The sequence below is a fragment of the Hyperoodon ampullatus genome (assembly GCF_949752795.1).
Source record: "Hyperoodon ampullatus genome assembly, chromosome: 5".
In the NCBI taxonomy this organism is placed as follows: Eukaryota; Metazoa; Chordata; class Mammalia; order Artiodactyla; family Ziphiidae; genus Hyperoodon; species Hyperoodon ampullatus.
In genome coordinates this window covers 3,987,304-4,009,717 of record NC_136918.1, presented here as the reverse complement: position 1 = coordinate 4,009,717, position 22,414 = coordinate 3,987,304, and the positions used below count along the sequence as shown (strand labels likewise).

The window sequence follows — 22,414 nt, the reverse complement described above, 5'->3', positions numbered from 1 at the left end:
GTGGACTCAGTAAAGTGATGGAGAAATTGTTAATAACAGATTAAACTTAAAGGTGTATCCAGTCTATAGTCACTACATTATGATACCACAAAAAATTGAGGACGTATCCTTCTAGTGTTCGAGAACTATTATGTATTCCATTCAGTAAAAAAGTTGCTCCCAACATTGACCAATTAGTGAAGTTCCCACAAATGTCTTTGTCATTTCATTTGCATTCTGTTCATCACAGTGAACAAAGATATCAACTGTCTTTCATGTCAAAACCCTATTTGTTCATCAGTTGCAACCATAGGTTAGCTAGGGATACAAGAGTTTGGCAAAATTATCAAAATCATTTTATATGAATCAATTAGCTGGATAGAATTTACAATAAAGAATATTGTGCATTTTATTATTCTTTGTAAGTTGCATGCTATGCATCCTTTATATTGTTAACATTTCTAAGAATTTATGCATATATTTTTTGAAGAGCCAGTTGTTAAACATTTACCAGCACACTTTTATTATTTTATAAAATGAATAAAATTTCTCCTAAGCTTTTATCTTTTTTATATTGAAGAATTAGTCTTTTGCAATTGTTATTTTGCACTTACATGTTGTATAGCAGCTGCCATTTCCACAGTCATTTACTTGTCTGTATTTCTCTATTTGGGGAATCATTTTATTCAGTGTTATGTGATATTAGCAGGGAGGGTAACATTTTCAATTTGCTAAAGATTTTTTCTGAAAGTGGAAGTCTAAACCACTTCTAATCAGTCATCTGTGTACATATAGCAGGAGGTAAGGAAACCAGTGGAACAGAGCTACATTGTATTATAAATAGGTATGTATAATGAATTTGTTCACTAAAACAATGTATCATATTTTCTAGGGATTCAACTAATGAAACTACTGCCCATTCTGATGCTGGCAGCGAACTTGAAGAAACAGAGGTCAAAGGAAAAAGAAAAAGGGGTCGACCTGGCCGGCCTCCAGTATGTATATACTTGTCTTCTTTGTTCCTTTAACGGTTACCAAGTAAAGGGGCTTGATGTGAGCTATTTGTTAATTCTAGTATCGTTAACACTTTTTCAAATCTCACTGACACATCAGAAATTCTTGGAAACTTTGCTTCATAAATTGGCTTAGTAGTGGTTAGAAAAAGGAAATTAATTATAGTATCTTTTTTGCTTTCCATGCTTCTCTTGTAAATAAATGGTGGTCCATGTGAAGGCATTGAGAAGATGATCAACATGGAATGAGGTGTAGTTAGTTATGATTTCTTTGCCTTTTATTTTTAGATGCAACTCTGATTTCCTGTGAGCTCCTAAGTATGCATTTTGATAGTATTTGGGTCCAGTCTCAGAATATATTCTCATTTATACATGATTGAGAAATTTAGAAAAGCTCTAGGTATCCTTACTTTGAGGTATATCTTTATGTAGTCTGAGTACACAAGTCATTTAATTGAAGGTGGTATAAATTGTCAGAGACGGTAGTATCAATGTGTCATTGGGTTAAGGCTTGTACTATTTTACACTCACCTTTATGATGGGATTTGCTATTCATAGTTTTAAAATTTTATTTTATAAAATTTATTATGGAAAATTTTAGCCTCCTTCTCTAGGAGGCATAATAGTATAATAAACCCTCCATATAACTCTTACCTAGCAGTTACCAAGTCATGGCCAGTCTTTCTTTCCCATGTTATTTTGAAGGTCATTCTAGACATAATTCCATCTTTAAATATTTCAGAATGTATCTCTAAAAGATAAGGGCTTGCTTTCTCTCTCTCTTTTTTAAACATCACCCCAATATCATTATCATAATGCAAGATAACAGTATTTTAGTAACACCACTGATTAACACATTCAAAGTTTATAATCATTTCATAAATATTATCTTTTAAACAATACAGTTTGTTGTTTGAATCATGATCTACTTATTGCAATTGATGGTTATGTTATTTAACCAGTTATTATATATGTATGTCCTTTGTAGTGACTTAAAAATTTTTTTTATGTTATTGCTGTTCTATCAGTATTTATGTTTGCCACAGTTTTTAATTAGCTTCGGTGAAACTCCATAACTTTTACTTTTCCAGGACAATCTAACAACAACAAAAAAACGGATAGAAGGATGACTTCTGCAGTTTTCTCTACACTTGCTTTTATCCTCCACCTTTATTTAAAGGGAGAAAAATAGTGGAGGAAAAGACATATATTATAGTCACTCTTTATAATCCTTCTTAATTTTTAGAAGTATTTGGTGGTACAGTGTTCCTTAAAAAAACGTTTTGGGAAAAGTGAAAAAGTCTTGTACTTAGAAGCTGGAGACTATTTTAGTTCCCCTTACTAGTATATGATTTTTCTAAGACTGTAGGTGAGTTGCATCGCTTTCTCCAGGATTCATAGGTTATAGGTACCAAATTCGAAATAAGACTAAAGTTGCTTGAAGGTTGTAGAATAAACTGCCTACATGATTGCTTACTTGAATTTGTTCCCCTCCAATTAAAATTCTTTACTTGAAGATTCAGATTAAGTGCTGTCTTCTTGAAGAAAACTGTTTTTTTTCCCTTAAAGAGAATTTATTACCCCTTCAGCAGCAGGCTATTGTATTATTTTTTATAACCTAGTTAATTTTGACTTGTCTACAGCTGTATCCTTGTAATATTTTGCTTTCCTGATGAAAAGAAGTCTGTGTCTCCAAATGCTTAGCTCTTTTGTGGTTAGAAATTAGATTTTATTTTTAGTGAAATTGCTACTACATAATCTAGCAGGTAAATAGTACATGTTCATCCCATGTTTACAAATTGAAAAAATGTCAGCCAGCATCTGATAGTAGCATTCTAGAGACTTGTGTTAGACTTTAGTCCGTATTTTCACACTCATTAGTTCACATGGCTAGCTATACTTCCACCTGACTCAGACCCATTTCTTGATCTTGCAAACAACAGAACTTCCTGAGTTTCTGCTCTGGGGTTTGTACTGAGCTGAAGCTTTTTATGTCATTTAATCTTCACACCAATACTAGGAAATAGGTCTTATATGCAGTTTACAAAGTAGAAAACAAAAATAGAAAGTGGTATTTTGCATAAGGTCACAACATTGCCTAAGTAGCAAAGCTAGGATTTCAATTCATAACCTACCTCCCAAACTCTTTTCCTCAAGAATGCCAAAATGCCAAGCTGTTAATTAAAATTGAGAGGTATAATTCTCAGAATGATCATATTTGAGTTATTCCACAGTACCTGTTCTGAAGATTGCTTGGACATTTTCTATCGACTGGCTCCATTTTGAATAATTCTAAGTTTTGACTGATATACTCTTTGTTTAGCTATCTTAATACTATTCATACTTGTTAAGAGGACTTCATGGATCTCTGGTTTTATTAATTTACTCAGTCAAATGAAAACAAATAATATAAGGACCTCTCTTTTGGACAGTATTATTTTCTTTATTTCTAAATTCTTAGGAGACATATCATCTTTGGTATTTCTTTTCAGTATACTGTTACTTCAGAGATGTTTGTTTCTTATTAAACCATTCTTATTTTGCAGATGTCCTAATGCATATTTGTTATTATTGTGGCTCTCTATCCAAATGATTATTGATCTCTAAACAAACACTATATAGTATCATGTTTATTCTACCCCTGTGATTGTATTAGCAAATAATGGACATTATTTTCTCTGTCTACACAGTACTCCCTTGGTGATGTCCAATCTCATGACTTTAAATACCATCTCTAAGCTTATGTCACCCAGATTTTGTATCCAGCTTGGACTTTACCCCTGGACTCCAGACTCATATTCAGTGCCCATTGAGAATCTTCATTTAGATATTTAGCGGGCCCAGGATGTTAAAAAAACCCAAACTTTCAAGCTTCCTATCCCCTGCTCACCCCTTTTCCATAATGGCAGTTTCGTGCTTCTGGCTGTTCAGCTATAAATCTTGTAGTCATCTTTGAGTCTTTCTTTCTCAGCCTATTTCTAGACTATCAGCACATCCTGTCTAATTGATTTGCAAATTGCATCAGTCATTTTTTACTACAACACTGGATTCAGCCACCATCATGTGCCTTTGCTGAAACTTCTGAGGTGTGCTCCTTGTCTCAAGGCCCCGTGTCATCTTCCCACTGGGGCCTCCCTATGGATGGTATCTAGAAGTGCGTATTTTCCCTCCTACCCAAAGGGACTTACTGTCCCCTTCTTCAGAGAGAGAGAGTGTGTGTGTGTGTGTGTGTGTGTGTGTGTGTGTGTGTGTGTGTGTGTGTGTGTTTTCCCCTTTCTCTATAGTACTTATTGCTATCTAACATAGTATGCCCTTTACTTATTTGCTTTTTGTCTGTCTCCCCCTACTAGAAGGTAAGCTGCATGAAGGCAGGGATTTTTATCTGGTTTGTTTACTGCTGTATAGTAGTGTTCGACTTTCAGTAAGCATTTATTGAATGAGTGAATGGTGTTTAATTTTGTTAAATCATCACTCTTTTTTCCCTCAAGTGTTTAAATTCTTTTTATTTTGAAATAATTTCAGACACAGAAGAATTCCAAGAATTTTGCAGAGAATTCCTATGCAGATTCTTCATGCAGATTGTCCAGATGTTAGCATGTTACTACATTTGCTTTATCATATTTTTTTCTATGTATACACAGACACATAAATATAAATTTATATATAAAAATTTATATTTGATACCAATTATTATTTTTGAAGGTTGCAGACATGAAGCCACTTTACTCTTAATGCTTTAGTATGCATTTTCATAAAATCAAAGATATTCTACACAACAACAGTACATGTTTGAAAATCAGGAAAATAATATTGATATAATACTGACCTTATGTACATATACTTCATTCAGATTTTGCCTGATGTCCTAATAATGCCCTAAGCAAAAGAAAAAATATTTTTTTCCCCTTGGTTTAGGATCCAGTCCAGGATTTCATGTTGCATTTAGTTGCCATGCAGATCAGCACATCTGTAAGCTAACCCATCTTTAGTCTCTTGTTTAATGTTTTATTAAGGGTTTTGTTCTCTTTATTCTATTTAAGTGAGAATCAGCACTTATATTCTCAGCATTATTTAATTTTCATATTTACCTAGGCTGAGTAGGAAGGGTAAATAAAAAGAGATACAATTTTTACTTTTATGTCTATATATTCATACACATAGAGAGAAGATGGAGCATAGCATACACAACAAAATATTAACAATGAGTATCAGAAGGAGAGGTTAACAGGTGAATTTATTTATAAAAATTGGATATTCTAGATTACTTGGTGCTTTTGTTTATAATCTTATGAATTTCATGATACCATTTATATATTTTACATAATTTTAATGGCTACATTGTATTCTGTGTGAAATTATTTATTTAAATAGTCCCCATTGTTGAACATTTATGTTAAAAATTCTTCACTGATGTAAACCGTGCTGACATAAATTTATATCTCAAAAATAAATTTTGCTCTAGAGCCATAGATACTTTTTATCCTGAATTCTTAAAGTAGAATTGATTACTCAAAAGATAATGCCATATGTTTTGAAAGTTTTTGATGTGTATTGTTGGATTGCCTATCATGCAGCAAAATATATGGCATTACCTGTCTTATAGTAAGTTGAATTGAGTATACTGATTGTTAAATATTTTCTAATTTTTAAGTACTGTAACATTTCATCAGTATGTTCTGAAATATTGGTCATTTTCCATACCACTTTTTCTATTTTTATTTTTCTAAGAAATAGAAATCTCTTCTTAAAGTAATTTTTGTGGCTTAAGCCTACATACTTTTATGATCCCTTTTGGAAATGTATTTATCAGTTGGACTTGTATCTGCTCTTACCTGTCAAATCAGCTCTGTTGTTTTATTTTGAAAATTTTTCATTTAACTAGAGTTTAGTTCTGACTTCCTTAATTTTGCTAAAAGATACCATAATTTTTCCAGGAATCTAGAATTAAAATGTGAGTCACCATTTAATTTCCTCATCCCAAGTCCCTTCCCCTCTCTCCTATATGTAATGAGATTCCGAATCTCATGAATTTTTATTTCACAGTGTCTTGTACATCACTCCCTTTTACATTTCCCAAGTTCCTTTCTTTAGGCCTCACTTTATTAGGAGTCTGTATTATTATCTTCCTGCTTTTTAGTCTTTTCCTTTTTCCATCCTATCCTTTTTAATACTGCCAGGTTGACCCTTTTTTTTTTTACTTGTTCAAATAGCAAGAAGCACCTTTTTGTTTTGGGGCATGTTCTTCTGTTTTTTTTGTTGTGTTTCCCAACTCATAACCTTTTATTCAGTCATATACACCTCTTTTGTCCTTCTCTATGTGGCTTGTGCTTTTCCACTTCTATACTTTAGCTCATGGTGTTTTTTTCTTTCTGGAATCCTTGTTTCCTAAATTCTATTTATGCTCATCTTACTAATTTTACTAATCTTACTTAATTCACTAAGTCCCAACTTGCAGTTCATCTCTTTTGTGAAACTTTCCACGGTTACGACTCACGGGAAGTTATTTTTCCTTTCATAGAACCCTTCCAACACTTATCTGAAACCAAATTTCCATGAAAAGTCTTTTTTTAATGTAATTTAGTTCACTGTAGTTATCTGTGTTTCTCTTTTGATTGTATGTTTCTAAAGATTTTACATTAAACTAGCCCAGATATGTTGATGTACATTATTTGTGAAAGGATAGAGGTTACTTTACATTCACAGCTTATGAATAAATTCAGGTAAGGCACAAAGGATTTAAAAAAAGTTGGTATATCTCTGTCTCTTAAAGTTTGTAGAAAAGTTATTGCACATTTAGACTGCAGTTTATCCTATATAGAGCTTTTGGGATAGAGTAATTTTGGATAATCTTCCTGTAGAGCTATGCCAATTTTTACTTTAAAAAGTTTACCAGAAGTATAGATACACATTTAAATTAAGTAGTATATAGTTGTAGTAAAGCATTTGTCCTAAAGATTGTTCTGAACTCTGACATTAAATTGCATCATTTTCACAAAGTGAAGGTTGTATAGCTTTTTGAAACTCTGAGTGTATTTTCCATAAAATTCATAACTTGATACGTTGAGGCAGGGTTTGTTTCAGGTAGTTTTTTTTTTTTTTTTCCCCTGCAGATACTTGTTCACGGCTTCTTTTCTTTCCCCCCACTATGTCCCTTGAATTAGCTGCAGCAATGAATACCTGAACCCTAGTTTCTTTATTACAACCCTGTGGACCATAGATATCTCACTTACACTGTAGTTTACGGGATTTGAAGCATGAGTGTTCATCCTCCACCACCAACTGACAAAATTGTATTAGGATGTTGAAAAATAACATCTATCTTAAACACTTTGAGTTCTTTGAAAGGTATGTGTGGTCCTATATAGAAGGATCAACTTTTTAATATTTTTGGTACATAGTAACTGTATGATGAATGTAGAAATAAAAGAAAAGTTGTGTTGAATGAGTGAAAAAATTGTTTCCTAATATCTTATATTCTGTAGACTGAATCAATTTGATTTTGTTTGCTAATGATTAGATTAAGGTTATGCATATTTGACAGTAATACCACATATTGTCACTTGGGCTGTTAAGCATGAATTCTTAAAGGTGGAATAAATGAGACTCCATGAGATAAGACATTAGAAGCTAGACATGCACCCTAGGTTGAGGCACATATTAGGGAAGAGATCCACTTTCTATTAGTGGAAGAAAGATTTCCTAGGTAGGTAGTAGTTGGGGTAGATGGAGTAAGCTGATCATGTTCTACCAGGGAGACTATATCTCTAGGATGCGTGAGCATGTAAAGATCTGTGCTGAGCTACATCTGGGCTAGAGCTAGCATCTGTGTGGTCTGGCAGCCTGTTGTGGGGGTCCCACCTAATGGCCTGGGATTCAAGGATAGGACTTCTGTCCCTGAGACAAACTAATAATGGACAGAACTCTAGCTCCAGAGGAACTGGGTTACTGGCTAGGTTACTAAGGCATTAGTAACCTACCAATTAAGGCAAAGCCTCAGTTTTTCTGTTTTTTTTGTTTTTTTGCTATTAATTTATTTAAATTGGAGCATAGTTGATCTATACTATTGTGTTAGTTTCAGGTGTACAGCAAAGTGATTCAGATTATATATTTCAGATTATTTTCCATTATAGGTTATTATGAGATATTAAATATGGTTCCTTGTGCTGTGCAGTAAATCCTTGTTGTTTATCTGTTTTAGTAGTTTGTATCTGTTAATTCCATACTCCTAATTTATCCTTTCCCCACTCCCTTTCCCCTTTGGTAACCATGTTTGTTTTCTATGTCTGTGAGTCTCTTTCTGTTTTGTATATTGATGCATTTGTATTATTTTTTAGATTCCACATAGAAGTGATATCATATAATATTTGTCTTTGTCTGACTTATTTCACTAAATTTAATATTCTCTGGGTCCATCCATGTTGCTGCAAATGACAATATTTCATTCTTTGTATGGCTGAGTAATATTCCATGGTATATGTATACTATATCTTCTTAAGCCAGTCTGACTGTTGATGGATACTTGAGTTGTTTGCATGTCTTGGCTATTGTAAATAGTGCTGTTGTGAACATTGGGGTACACGTATCTTTTCGAATTGGAGTTTTCATTTTTTCTGGATATATACCCAGGAGTGGGATTGCTGGATCATATGGTAGCTGTATTTTTAATTTTCTTAAGGAACCTCCATACTGTTTTCCATGGTGGCTGTACTGATTTACATTCCCATCAACAGTGTAGGAACGTTCTCTTTTCTCTAGACCCTCTCCAGCATTTATTATTCCTAGACTTTTTGATGATAGCCATTCTGACCAGTGTGAGGTGTTGTGTTGCATTTCTTTACACTAAGAATGAAATGTCAGAAAGAGAAAGTAAAAAAAACAATCCCATTTAAAATTGCGTCAAAAAATACCTAGGAGTAAACTTAACCAAGGAGTTGAAAGACCTATATGCTGAAAACGATAAGACATTTATGAAGGAAATTGAAGATGATTCAGAGAAATTGAAAGATATCCATGCTTTTAGATTGGAAGAATTAATACTGTTAAAATGTCCATACTACCCAAAGCAATCTACAGATTTAATGTAATCCATATCAGAATGCCCATAACATTTTCATAGAAGTAGAACAAATAGTCCTGAAATTTATATGGAACCACAAAAGGCCCACAATCGCCAAAGCAGTCCTGAGGAAAAAGAAGAAAGCTGGAGGCATAACCCTTTCAGACTTCAGACTATACTACAAAGCTACAGTAACCAAAACAGTGTGGTATTGGCACAAAAACCAGTTTTATAGATCAATGGAACAGAATAGAGAGCCCAAAAATAAATCCACATGCTTATGGTCAAGGAATCTATGTCAAAGGAGGCAAGAATATACAACGGAAAAAAGATAAACACCACCTCTTCAACAAGTGGTGTTGGGAAAGCTGGACAGCTATGTAAATCAATGAAATTAGAACACTCTCTTACACTGTGTGCAAGAATAAACTAAAAACTGTTTTAAAGACCTAAATATAAGACATGACACCATAAATCTCCTAGAAGAGAACACAGGCAAGACATTCTCTGACATAAATTGTAACAATGTTTTCTTAGATCAGTCCCCCAAGGCAAAAGAAATAAAAGGAAAGATAAACAAATGGGGCCTAATCAAACTTAAATGCTTTTGCACAGCGAAGGAAACCATCAACAAAGTGAAAAGACAACCTAGAAACAGGAGAAAATATTTGCAAATGATGTGACCAACAAGGGGTTAATACCCAAAATATACAAACAGCTCATACAACTCAATATTGTAAAAACACACAGTTCAGTCAAAAAAATGGACAGAAGACTTGAATAGATATTTTTCCAAAGAAGACATACAGATGGCCAACAGGCACATGAAAAGATGTTCAACATCGCTAATTGTTAGAGAAATGCAAATCAAAACCACAAATGAGTTAGTATTTCACACCGGTCACTGTGACTCCGTTCTTAAGATGGCATAAACTCAAAACTGGTCAAACATGCAAGTTTGATACAGAACATCACCCATTTCTTTCATTTGAGAGCACCATGGTTCCTTTGTCCAGGAAGGAGACTACATCTACAGGTGTCCTGACCTTTGTAGCACAAAAAGTGTAGCAAAGGGAGCCTGGAAAATCACAAGTAACTAAAGAGTAATGTATATATTTTTACCCTTTGAAATAACTGTCACAGTTCTTAGTTTTCAAATCCCCCTTACAGCACTGCCCCCAATCTCTATACAAATGTGTTATTTTATTTAATGGAATAAGTATACCTGTGTTCTGAGAGAAGAATTATTATCAGGACTGAAAAATTGTGCCCCTTGGGTATAAGCTAAAGATTGCATGTATCCTATTATGCTGTGACCTTTCCTCTTCCTTACTCTTTTATTGGGCACAGTTTTTCTGAACATCAGCTTTTTGGTTTATCTTTTGGCATCTTTACTGTATATTACTGTATGGGTCTGTAATAGGAAAAATCATTCTTGGATAATGGGGTAAGATAAGATCAAGTGGATTTTTTTTACCTTCTTATTCACCCTTTATAACCAGTGCTAATAGGCTCCCAGGTTTGAGAATTATGGTTTATTTTCTCTTTATTCATGGAGTTTAGTTCTTGCTATATATGTACTAAATATGTGTAATAATGTATGTGTCTATGACACATGCAAACATTCCTACATGTGCACAAGCTTATTTGTTGCAGCATTATTTGTAATAGTAAATGATCCAAAACAAAATAAATGTTCAGTAGGTTAATGGCTAAATCAGTTAATGTATATCTATGTAATGGAACACTGCAGCTTTTGGAAAAGTCGAGACAGTCTGTAGGTCTTCGCTATAGATTAAGTATAAAATATGTTGATAGTGAAAATAGAATGGTGCATAACTGTGCATACATAACATAAAATATAATAGATACATGGAAATATATATGCATTTTTTTCAAAATATTTTTTTAATTCGGTGAAATACATGTGTGATTTACCAAGTTACGTTTTTAAGTGTACAGTTCAATGGCATTAAATATATTCATCTGCAGTCCTCACCACCACCCATCTCCATAACTTTCTTCATCTTTTAAAACTGAAACTGTACACACATTAAACAGTAACTACTCATTCTCCACTCCCCGCAGCCCCTGGCAATCACCATTCTAGTTTCTGTCCCTTATGATTTTGACTAAGTACTTCATGTAAGTGGAATCATACAGTATTTGTCTTTTTTGTGACTAGCTTATTTCACTTAGCACAATGTTCTCGAGATCCATTCACATTGCGGCATTTGTCAGAATTTCCTTCCTTTTTAAGGCTAAATGATATTCCATTGTATCTATATTCCACATTTGCTTATCCATTCATCCACCGATGGACACTTGGGTTGCTACCAACTTTTAGCTATTGTGAACAGTGTTGCTGTGAATAAGGGTGTGCAAATATCTTTGAGATCCTGCTTTCAATTCTTTTGGGTAATATCTAGATGTGTTATTGGTGGTCATATGGTTAATTCTATTTTTAATTTTTGAGGAACTGCCATAATGTTTTATACAACAGCTGTACCATTTACATTCCTATCAACAGTGCATAAGAGTTCCAGTTTCTCCACAACCTTACCTAGACTTTCCTCTTTCTTTTTGATAGTAGTCACCCTAATAGGTGTGAGACGGCATCTCGTAGTTTTGATTTGCATTTCTCCTAATTATTAGATGTTTAGTATCTTTTCACATGCTTATTGGCCATTTGCATATCTTCTTTGTAGAAATGTCTATTCAAGTCCTTTGCCCATTTAAAAAAATGTTTATTTATTTTTGGCTGCGTTGGGTCTTCGTTGCTGTGTGCGGGCTTTCTCTAGTTGCAGTGAGTGGGGGCTACTCTCTGTTGTGGTGTGTGGGCTTCTCACTGCGGTGGTTTCTCTTGTTGCAGAGTATGGACTCTAGGCACGCGGGCTTCAGTAGTTCCAGCGCGTGAGCTCTAGGGTGCATGAGATTCAGTAGTTGTGGTGCATGGTCTCAGTAGATGTGGCGCACAGGCTTAGTTTCCCCGTGGCATGTGGGATCTTCCCGGGCCAGGGATCGAGCCCATGTCCCCTGCGTTGGCAGGCGGATTTTTAACCACTGCACCACCAGGGAAGTCCTCTTTGCCCATTTTTTATTTTTTTTTGCGGTACGCGGGCCTCTCACTGTTGTGGCCTCTCCCGTTGTGGAGCACAGGCTCTGGATGCACAGGCTCAGCGGCCATGGCTCACGAGCCCAGCCGCTCTGCGGCATGTGGGAATCTTCCTGGACCGGGGCACGAACCCGTGTCCCCTGCATCGGCAGGCGGACTCTCAACCACTGCGCCACCAGGGAAGCCCCTCTTTGCCCATTTTTGAATCGGGTTGTTTTGTTGTTGTGTTTTAGTTCTCTATGTATTCTGGATATTAACATCTTATCAGATATATGATTTACAAATATTTTCTCTCATTCTGTGGGTTGCATTTTTACTCTTTCCCCATTGAATGGTCTTGGTACCTTTGTCAAAAATTATTTAATCATATATGTGAGGGTTTATTTCTGGGCTCTCTATTCTGTTCCATTGATCTGTGTATCTTTATGCCAGCACCACACTGTTTCGATTACTCTAGCTTTGTAGTAAGATTTGGAACCAGGAAGTGTGAGTCCTCCAACGTTGTTCTTTTTTCAAGATTATTTTGGCTATTTGGAGTCCTTTGATATTCCCTATGAATTACAGAATGGATTTTTCTGTTTCTGAAGAAATGGTCATATGCATTTTGATAGAGATTGCATTGAATCTGTAGAAAGATCACTTTAGGTAGTATTAACATCTTAATGATATTAAGTCTTCCAACCCATGAACATGGGATGGGTTTCTCTTTATCTACGTCTTCTTTAATTTCTTTCATGTGTATTTTTAAAATATGTTTAAATGTCTCTGGAATGACATATAGGAATGAATAATTTTGGTTGAAAGAACCAGTCTTCTTTCCTAAGGCTTGAGGGTAAGACTGGGCAAGTTTTCATTGTGTAACTTTAATCACGTTTTGCATTTTTAGCCGTGGGAATGCATTACTCAATAAGGAAAAATAACATTCCCCCCTCCCCTCTTCATATGCACACACAAGTGCTCATGCACATACCTGCCATAGGGAAGACACCTATTTTTCCAAAGAGTGAGCACAGAAACAAGATTTGTTAGGAGGAGCCAGGATCTATCAGCTAAACAGGATGAATGCATGAAATAATGATATTTTCAAGCAATTTTAAATTGGTCAGTATGGGAAGATAGTAGCCTATAAATAGGGATCTGGTGTGGTAGATGACCGAACAGGTAATAATTGATAGCATTACCTGCTGTGCTGAGGACTTTGGACTTTAACTTGATGGTTATGAGAGTCATTGGAGATTAGAGATCAAATAAAGAAGAAAATAAGTGTTGGAGTAAATTTGTAATATAAGGATTACTGTGGTTATAGTGTTAGAATAGAATGGCATTGTCTAACAAATGTGATTTGAGCTACACCTGTAATTTAATATTTTCTAGTAAGTTATAAGAAGTGGGTGAAATTAACTTTAATAACATAATTTATTTAACCTAGTATACCTAAAATATTATAATTTCATCATGTAATCAATATATGAATGAGATATTTTATATGCTGTTTTTCATACTAAATCTTCACAACCTTGTGGATAGTCAAAACATTGCTCATCTAAGTTTTGAGTAGCCATATTTCAAGTGCTCACTTAGCTATGTGAGGCTAGAGGCCATGATATTGGATAATGCAAGTATGGATATTTTAATCAGGAGACAAATTCTCACCAGTAATTCAAACAGAAAAATTTACTGTGAAGAATTATTATTTATTGAAAAGTCTTTTAATCATTTATTGCTCAGGAATTGCAAATTAATACAACAAGGAGATATCACTATATGCCTGTTAGAGTGGCTGAAATCTAAAAACCTGACAGTACCAATTTCCCGGCAAGAATGTGAAGCAGCAGAAGCTCTCATTCATTGCTGGTCAGAATGCAAATGGTATTGCCACTTTGGAAGACAGTTTGTACAAAGCTAAACATAGTTTTACCATATGATCCAGTAATCCTAGGTGTTTACACAACTGATTTAGAAGTTTTGTCCACACAAAACCTTGCATGTGAATGCCTATGCAGGTTTATTCCTAACTGCCAAAAATGGTGGCCAAGATGTCCATCGTTAGGTAAATGGATGACAAAACATGGTACATCCATACAATGAAATATTGTTTAGAGATGAACAGAAATGAACTGTTCAACCACTAAAAGACACGGATCCATCTTAAATGCATTTTGTTAAAATGAAAGATACCAGTATGAAAACACTATATGCTGTGCGATTCCAATTATATGACTCCCTGTAAAAGACAAAACTGTGGTGGTGATTAAAAAAAATTTGGTGTTTGCCAAGGCGAAGTGGGAGGGTTGAATGGATGTGAAGCACAGGCATTTTTTAAGGTAGTGAAACTTTTCTCTGTGATACATAGTTGTGCATACATGACAGTATGCGTTTGTCAAAGCCCACCAAACTTTTCAAAAAAAGAGTGAATTTTATTAATACTGATGTTTAAAAAATCATTTATAAGGTAGAGGGAATACCAGGATGGAATGTAGAGTGTAACAACGTAATCTCTTTTGCAGTGAAGGGAGTGGGGAGAGAGTTGCTGACTTAGGTAACTTTGGAAATGAGTCTGTAAGACTAAAGTCAGAGAACTTGTACACAGTGTATATAAGAACTGCAGTCTAGTTCATAAAGTTGTTTCCCATGGGGTAAGGCTTAAAATACTGCTCTACGTGAATACTGAGGAGAGCCAGATTTCTCATTGTTGGAGTGGGAGTTTGTCGATGAGCAAGGAGAAGAAGCATCCATGTGGTAATGGATTAGAGTTGGAAATACCAGTTCCAACTTACGTTTAGCTTAATGTAGATAACAGGTCATTGCATACAGAAACATTTATAGTTATGTGTATATATATGGAACATACATTTCTTTGTTTTGTCTGCTTAAGGGCCTAGAAGCAAGGGCACTTAGTATCAAGGAGCCAAACCTAGTGCCCAGATCTTCATCTCTAGTAAAATTCTCTAATAAAAGGAACCAGGGCTCCTTGGAGTATTACCTGATTCTAAAACTGGAAAAGAGAATATACAGTATGAGCCTGGAGAATGATGTGCTGCCAGAAAGTAACCAAGTGCTAAAAAAAATAAAAAACAAAACACACAGAATGATGGGAATATGTCAAATGGACACAGGAACCAAGTTGAACAACAAAATAAAATAGTATTGAATTATAATCCAAAAATATAAAATAAATGTTGATGAGTCTACATTAGTACAAATGATTGAGTGAATGAGTGAGAATAGACAAATCTCTCATACTGAAGAATTTCAAATGGTATGCGTGAATACTCTACCTTCAAGGAGGTGGAGCATAACTCCCCACCCCTTAAATGTGGGATGCACATAGTGACATTCTTACAAAGGGTACAGTTTGGAAAGGAGAGGAAAAGTAACTTTACAGTGGAGAAACCGGACAAATAACCACCTCAGCCAACTGATTAACAGGTCAACATTAAGAGTGATAAATCATATTGTTAGTATATACCCTTGATATGAGGTGACAAAAATGATACTTTGTCTCTCACATCTTCCTCTCCAAACCCATACTCCCAGTCTAGTCATTAGAAAAACATCAGACAAACCCCAGTTGAGGAACATTGTATAAAATATCTGTACAGTACAAAATCCCTGTACAAAATTCTTCAAAATTGTCAAGGTCACCAAAACCCAGGGAAGTATAAAAACTTGGAGCCAAGAGGAGCTTAAGGAGACATGATGTGAGTATGTCTAGGTGCCCTGGATGGGCTCCTAGAACAGAAGAGGTCATTAGACAAAAATTAAGAAAATCTGAATTAAGTATGGACTTTTGTTACTGTATCAATTTTGGTTCATTAATTATAACAAATGTACCATACAAATAGTAAGGTGTTAATAATAGGTGTAATTAGACATGATATATGTGGGAATTCCTTGTACTATCTTCACATTTTTTTTGTAAATCTAACACTGTTCTAAAAATAATTTATTTAAAAATAAGCAGTAAATTCATTATATATTAATCCACACACACAAATGGTTGCCAGGCTGTAAACTATTAAGAGGAGTGAAAGAGTACTGTGAAGAATACAGTAATAGAGAATGAAGGGAGCAGGTTGTGTGAGCAGGGAGAAAAGCCCCTCCATGTTATGCTTTGTAGTGTTCCTCCAGGGCCCTCTAGTTATAAGCCTACCAGTGCAGCATATGACAAAAGAGAAATGTTTACAGAGTGGGCAAACTAGAATACATTTGGAGATGAGGAACAGTAAATTGATAACTGAAACAGGCTATTATGAAAGTGAAGTAAATCACTCAAGAGAGACTATAAAGGTTGAGAAGATGCTCAGGAGAGACCTAAGGTAACACTGACAGGTAAGGAGTATAGGGAGGGAAAAGATATCTGAAAGACAAGGGGGATAACATGGCCTGTTGAGAGAGTTTCAAAAAATGTCTATTACGTTTAGCAACATTACTTTTACTGGTGGGCTTGGTGAAGCAGCAACCCTGATGAGTTTATATATGAATGAAATTTATGGGAATAATAACAGTGACTGCAAGCAATTCTATCTTAACTCTAAAGGTGAGACACAGATAAGGTGATAACTAGTGTTGACTTTTTAAAAAAAATTGGGGGCGTGGGATGGGTTGTTAATTGAAGAATGTAAACTCTGTCAAGGCGGAAATGTTTCCTGTATTTCTAGTATCTAGAATGGTTCCAAATATGTTCAGTATATATTTGTTGCATGACTGGATAAGAAATATTTGAGCACTTAAGTCGAGGGAGAAGTTGAATATGCAGCTTTTTCCAAGTAATGTTTTATTGAACAAGGTTTCTGAGGAAATAGAATATTGAGGAAGATAGGAAGAAGAAAATGTCAAGAGGGGGGCATGGTTGGGGCATGGTTAAAATGTTCAGCATTGGCATTATTGTACAAAATATTAAATCTTTTTCTTTTAACTGTATTTTCATGCCTTGTATAAACTAACTTGTACTTTGCTGTTTGCACTTTGTTTTTATCAATGAAAACATTGTAAAGCTTCCTTTGGGATTATGTCTCTTATCTATAACGGTGCTAACTTCCCTTTTACGAGATCAAACATAATTTGAGATCATTCTGCATAAAGCAAAGTATGCCTGCATTTAATTTAACTTTTCCTCATCTTTTTATTCAGTCTACAAATAAGAAACCTCGAAAATCTCCAGGAGAGAAGAGTAGAATTGAAGCTGGAGTTAGAGGAACAGGCCGTGGAAGAGCTAATGGGCATCCTCAACAGAATGGTGAAGGGGAGCCTGTCACATTATTTGAAGTGGTGAAACTGGGGAAAAGTGCAATGCAGGTAAATTTTAAGTGTTTTTATCTTATTAATAAAGCAATACAGTCAATAACGTGGAAATTATTTGTGTATATATTGACATTTTATATACTCTTGTTGACTGTGTAATCAAGAAGTTTATTAACTTAAAAGTTTTTCTTTGCTTGTTTTGTAAAAAGTCTCAGGAAAGGCATTTTGTTTAATAGTGAGTTTAAGATTACAAACTTTAGATTACACTGTGCTGAATAAAATAACTTGCATGTAACAGGAACTGCCTAAGAATTTTTATTGCCTTAATAATATGTATTTTTTTAAAAATTTGAGTTAATATAACTAACAGATGTGTATTGAAGAATATTTGAAAGAAGAAAGGGTATAAAAAACATTCCTAAGAGTGAATTAGGAATAACCACAGTTAATATTTTGTGGTTTTGTGTGTGTGTGTGTGTGTGTGTGTGTGTGTGAGAGAGAGAGAGGGAGAGAGAGAGAGAGAGAGAGAGAGAGAGATCTTTTATAACCTTCTTACTCTCTTTTCTCTCTCCTCATTGACTCAACAAATATCATTAAATAGTTTAGAAGAGCATATATTCATTGGCTTCTTACTAATTCATTACAAGGATAAACCATGATTATGTGTGTCTTTACATTTTTTCCACTATTTTAAAACTTATCATTTGTATTTACTTCCCCACATCATTTTTTCATTATAAAGTACTAGAGGTAAAATTATTTCATTAAAGAATATTTCTTAACTGTGTGGTAATAAATACCATTTTTCTCTCCAAAAGGTTGTACTAGTTTAGCTTTCACCAGAAGTGTAGCTAGCAGTTGGATATTTTATATTTAAGAATTATTTGACAACATAGGCAAAGATGGTAATTCATTATTTTAATTTGCATTTTTTGATTACTGATGATTATATGTTAAATCTTTTAATTTGATACCTGCTCATTTTTGATACTTCATTTTCAATTTAAGTTTGAAATTTAGGTAATTGATGAAACAGATTTATTTTTAGACCTAAAAGCAGGCAAGTTTTCATTAGTATATCTTCTATTTTTTAACCTGTATTTCCCTTTGAATTCCTTAAGGGAGTTTAGTGTTTACTGCTTTTTATGTATGTTACCAGATTGATGTGTTCAGGAATCCTGGAATTTGTATGGGAAGGGAAGGAGGTGGAGTGGTGGGATGATGCTAAATAGTAAAAGAAATACTGAATTCCCAGTTACTCAAAGCAATGGACAACCTTAGATTACATAAGTATAATTTTAAAATATATTAAGTGACTTTTAGCCATTAAGCTTGACAGTTTCTTTATTATCCTGTAATAGAAAAATTGTTAACAAGCTACAGAAATACTATTTTTGATTTCTGTTTATTGCCTCCCACCCTTACATGGAAACACAAGCAGAAAGATGAAGGAAATTAAATTTAAAAATTGCATTTCAGTATTTTGCTTTTCTTTTTTCGTGCAAAACTTTATTTTTCCAACTTTTACTTAATATGAAAAAAATCTTCAGTATTTAATATGAATAAAATCTAGTCATCTGTATTTGATACACACTAGTGAGTAGTGTACGTTTTTTCTTTTTTGCCCAGTATCTTCTATATTCTTCATCCACATTACTCTTCCCTGTTGCTGTTTCCATACTTTACTCTCTGCTTAAATTCTTTTGGATTCATGTTTTATGAAAGGTAAAGATTAGTAGTCAGAGCCTACTGCTACTTGCATAATTTGGTTTTAAGTCACTTTTTCAACTTTTTCTCACTGTTCTTCTATTGAAGTTGACCCTAAGCATTTTCTACTTTGCTGTAATTTTTTATTATTCTTTTATGTTTTTCTTTCCTAGTTATATTCAAATTAATCTACAAACTTATGTAATTTTTTTTTACTCAGCATTCTATTGTGGGCATTTTTTCCCATGAATTAACCTTATAATTTTTAATAGTTATATACTATTCCCTAACGTGGCTGGGCTGTGATTTATTTAACCAGTTTTCATTTGGGCTACTTTATTGTTAAAGAAGAATAAGTATATTTAAGATAACTATTTAAGAGTAGTTTTATTCTATTAAACATAGTACTTCTTTGAATATCCTTATATATCCCTCTGAAATGTGCACGTGGGAATCCTTTGTAACATAAATTCCTGAAAGTGGTTGCTGAGCAAAAGGAATGCATGTTTAAAAAACTCTGATGCAGGTCTTTTATTGAAGCTGGCACACTAATTTAAGTGTTTATTACCCCTTCACTTCAAACATAAAGTAATGAAAGATAAAATATTAAAACGAGGGTAGACATTAATGAGTTTAGAAACTAAATGTTTCCGTGGTATATATAGAAGAAAAACTACCTGGTGATCAGGATTGGGCTTAAGGTAGCAGAAGCAGGCACTTGTAGGCAAGAGTTTGGCTCTTGTGTGTTAAAAAGATGAAAGGTGCTTCATGAACGGTAGAGGAATAGAGTTAGGCTTAAAATACATGAAGCCAGGGCCTAACACGAGACTCCATACTCGTAAAGGAGACTGAAGAAAGCTGCTGAGAACTGCTGCATAGGCTAAGGCTTATGTTTAGGGGGATTGTATATCTCAGGTTACCCTTCAGACTCTAGTTTATGCTTATCATCCATGTAGTTATTAGTAGAGACTCCTTTAATACTCAAGAGGGTCCTAGTTTGGATAATAACTTATACTAAAACTCCACTTTTAGGAAATCATGGGCTGAAGGAAGGGAGAGGACAGACATAGTCCTTATAACCAGGTCCTGAATTAAAATGACTTTCTGGGTTGGAGACTGGGTCTGTAAAAATCCCCTGTATCATCTTAGACCAGGAAGTTCTTTCTAAGCCCACTATATGATCTAGTTGTGCAGTGGAGGGAGTAGAATGAGCAGAGATAATCACAAAAACATTGGCTAGGGAGAGATGAATAATAAAGATTCTAGAGAGATGAAAGAAGAAATTCTAATACCAAAAAGGAAATAAACTTAGTAAATTGGTTTGACTGAGGATAAAAAGCTACATTAGATGCCATCAAAGGGAGAATTGAGGAATTGGCATTCATTAGGCATTCATTTAGAATGTAGCCCAGAGAAATAAAAAAGTAAATATGAAAGAGCAGTTGAGTGACTTTGGTGTGGATTGAAAGGGTTCCAAAATATGCAGGGGAAGAACCCTGAGGAAATAGAAGAGACGTAGTTTTTGAAGAGGTAGTTTTGTAGAAATTTAGTCACATTTCCTTGGATCTAGAGTTTGTTCTCAGGAGTCGACAAGATAAGTGAAAATCATGACACAGCTAGTAATAGTACAGGCATTCCTTGTGTTTTTTTTTTTTTTTTTTTTCCTATGCTTCACAGATACTGCATTTTTTTTACAAATTGAAGGTTTGTGGCAACCCTTTGACAAACAGGTCTATCAGCACCATTTTTCCAACAGCATTTTTTTTTTTTGCGGTATGCGGGCCTCTCACTGCTGTGGCCTCTCCCGTTGCGGAGCACAGGCTCCGGACGCGCAGGCTCAGTGGCCATGGCTCACAGGCCCAGCCACTCCGCGGCATGTGGGATCCTCCCGGACTGGGGCACGAACCCGTGTCCTCTGCATCGGCAGGCGGACTCTCAACCACTGCGCCACCAGGGAAGCCCCAGCATTATTTTTTAATTAAGGTATGTACAGTGTTTTTTTAGGCATAATGTTATTGCACACTTAATACATAACTTTTATATGCACTGGGAAACCAAAAATTCATGTGACTCTCTGTATTGCGATGTTTGCTCTATTGCAGTGGTCTGAAACCAAACCTGCAATATGTCTAAGGTATGCCTGTATAGTATAAGTGTAAAATATTGAGGATTGAAAGAAAATTTTGAAATATTTCATTAAAGAATGCTTGACCCTTTTCTCTGACTACAATGCAATAAGGTTGAAATACACAAAATAAATTCCCCTTCTACATTACATTATACTCACAAGGGTGGAAAGGCACTTTTAAATAATTCATGTGGTAAAGAGGAAATAAACAGAGTTGAAATGTGAATGTTAGTGAAAGTAATGTTAGTGAAAAGTTGAGGCCAGCTAAAGCACTACTTGAATAAATATACAGTCTTAAATGTATTACTATCAGCAAAAGTAGTACAGACTTAGAGAAAGAAAAATAGGAAAACTAAAGTAATTAGGAAGAAAGGCATAATAAAAGTAGAAATGGAAATTAAATAGAAAAAGAAATGGTAGAAAAGGTCAACTAATTCAAAATATTGGCAATTTCAGTTCAGTACATTTTTAAGACTTAGAGGTTTTATCTTAGTAATGCAAGGGTGGCTTAATATTAGAAAATATTTTACTGTTATATAGCAGATAATCCTGGGGGGAAATTGGTATAGAATGTTTAGAAAAATCATTTGATAAAATGTAGCTGATATTCATAATGAACAGTAACTTCATGAATAAACGAACAAGAGGGAAGTTCCTTAGCTTGATAAAGTTATCACACAAAAGCCTTATAGCTCACATCACGGCACTTTTTAATTTTTTATTTTTGGCTGCATTGGGTCATTGTTGCTACCTGTGGGGTTTCTCTAGTTGCGGCAAGCGGGGGCTACTCTTTGTCGTGGTGCGCGGGCTTCTCATTGCAGTGGCTTCTCTTTGTTGTGGAGCATGGGCTCTAGACACATGAGCTTCAGTAGTTGTGGCACTTAGGCTCCATAGTTGTGGCTTGCGGGCTCTAGAGCACAGGCTCAGTAGTTGTGGCGCACAGGCTTAGTTGCTCTGTGGCATGTAGGATCCTCCCAGACCGTCCCCTGTATTGGCAGGTGGATTCTTAACCACTGCGCCACCAGGGAAGTCCTTCACATCACGGCATTTTAAAAAGGGAAATTTAGATGAATTCCCAGGAATAAGCACTAGAGTATAACAGTTGAAAAAGAAAATACAAAATTTTCCGTATTTGCAGAATATACAATTGTCTATGTAGGAATTTCAACATA

The 22,414-nt window shown here is 34.8% G+C and overlaps 1 protein-coding gene across 2 annotated transcripts in view; it reads left to right on the top strand.

Annotated features, from left to right (window-relative positions):
* STAG1 (STAG1 cohesin complex component) overlaps nt 1-22,414 on the top strand; it is a gene marked incomplete at both ends in the record, with an annotated part of 314,305 nt that overhangs the window by 5,753 nt on the left and 286,138 nt on the right. For both annotated transcript variants that reach the window (XM_079704598.1, XM_079704597.1), the window contains 2 exons: nt 872-974; nt 17,297-17,461. In XM_079704598.1, the coding sequence (XP_079560724.1) occupies nt 872-974; nt 17,297-17,461 (268 nt within the window). The remainder of the gene's footprint in view (nt 1-871; nt 975-17,296; nt 17,462-22,414) is intronic.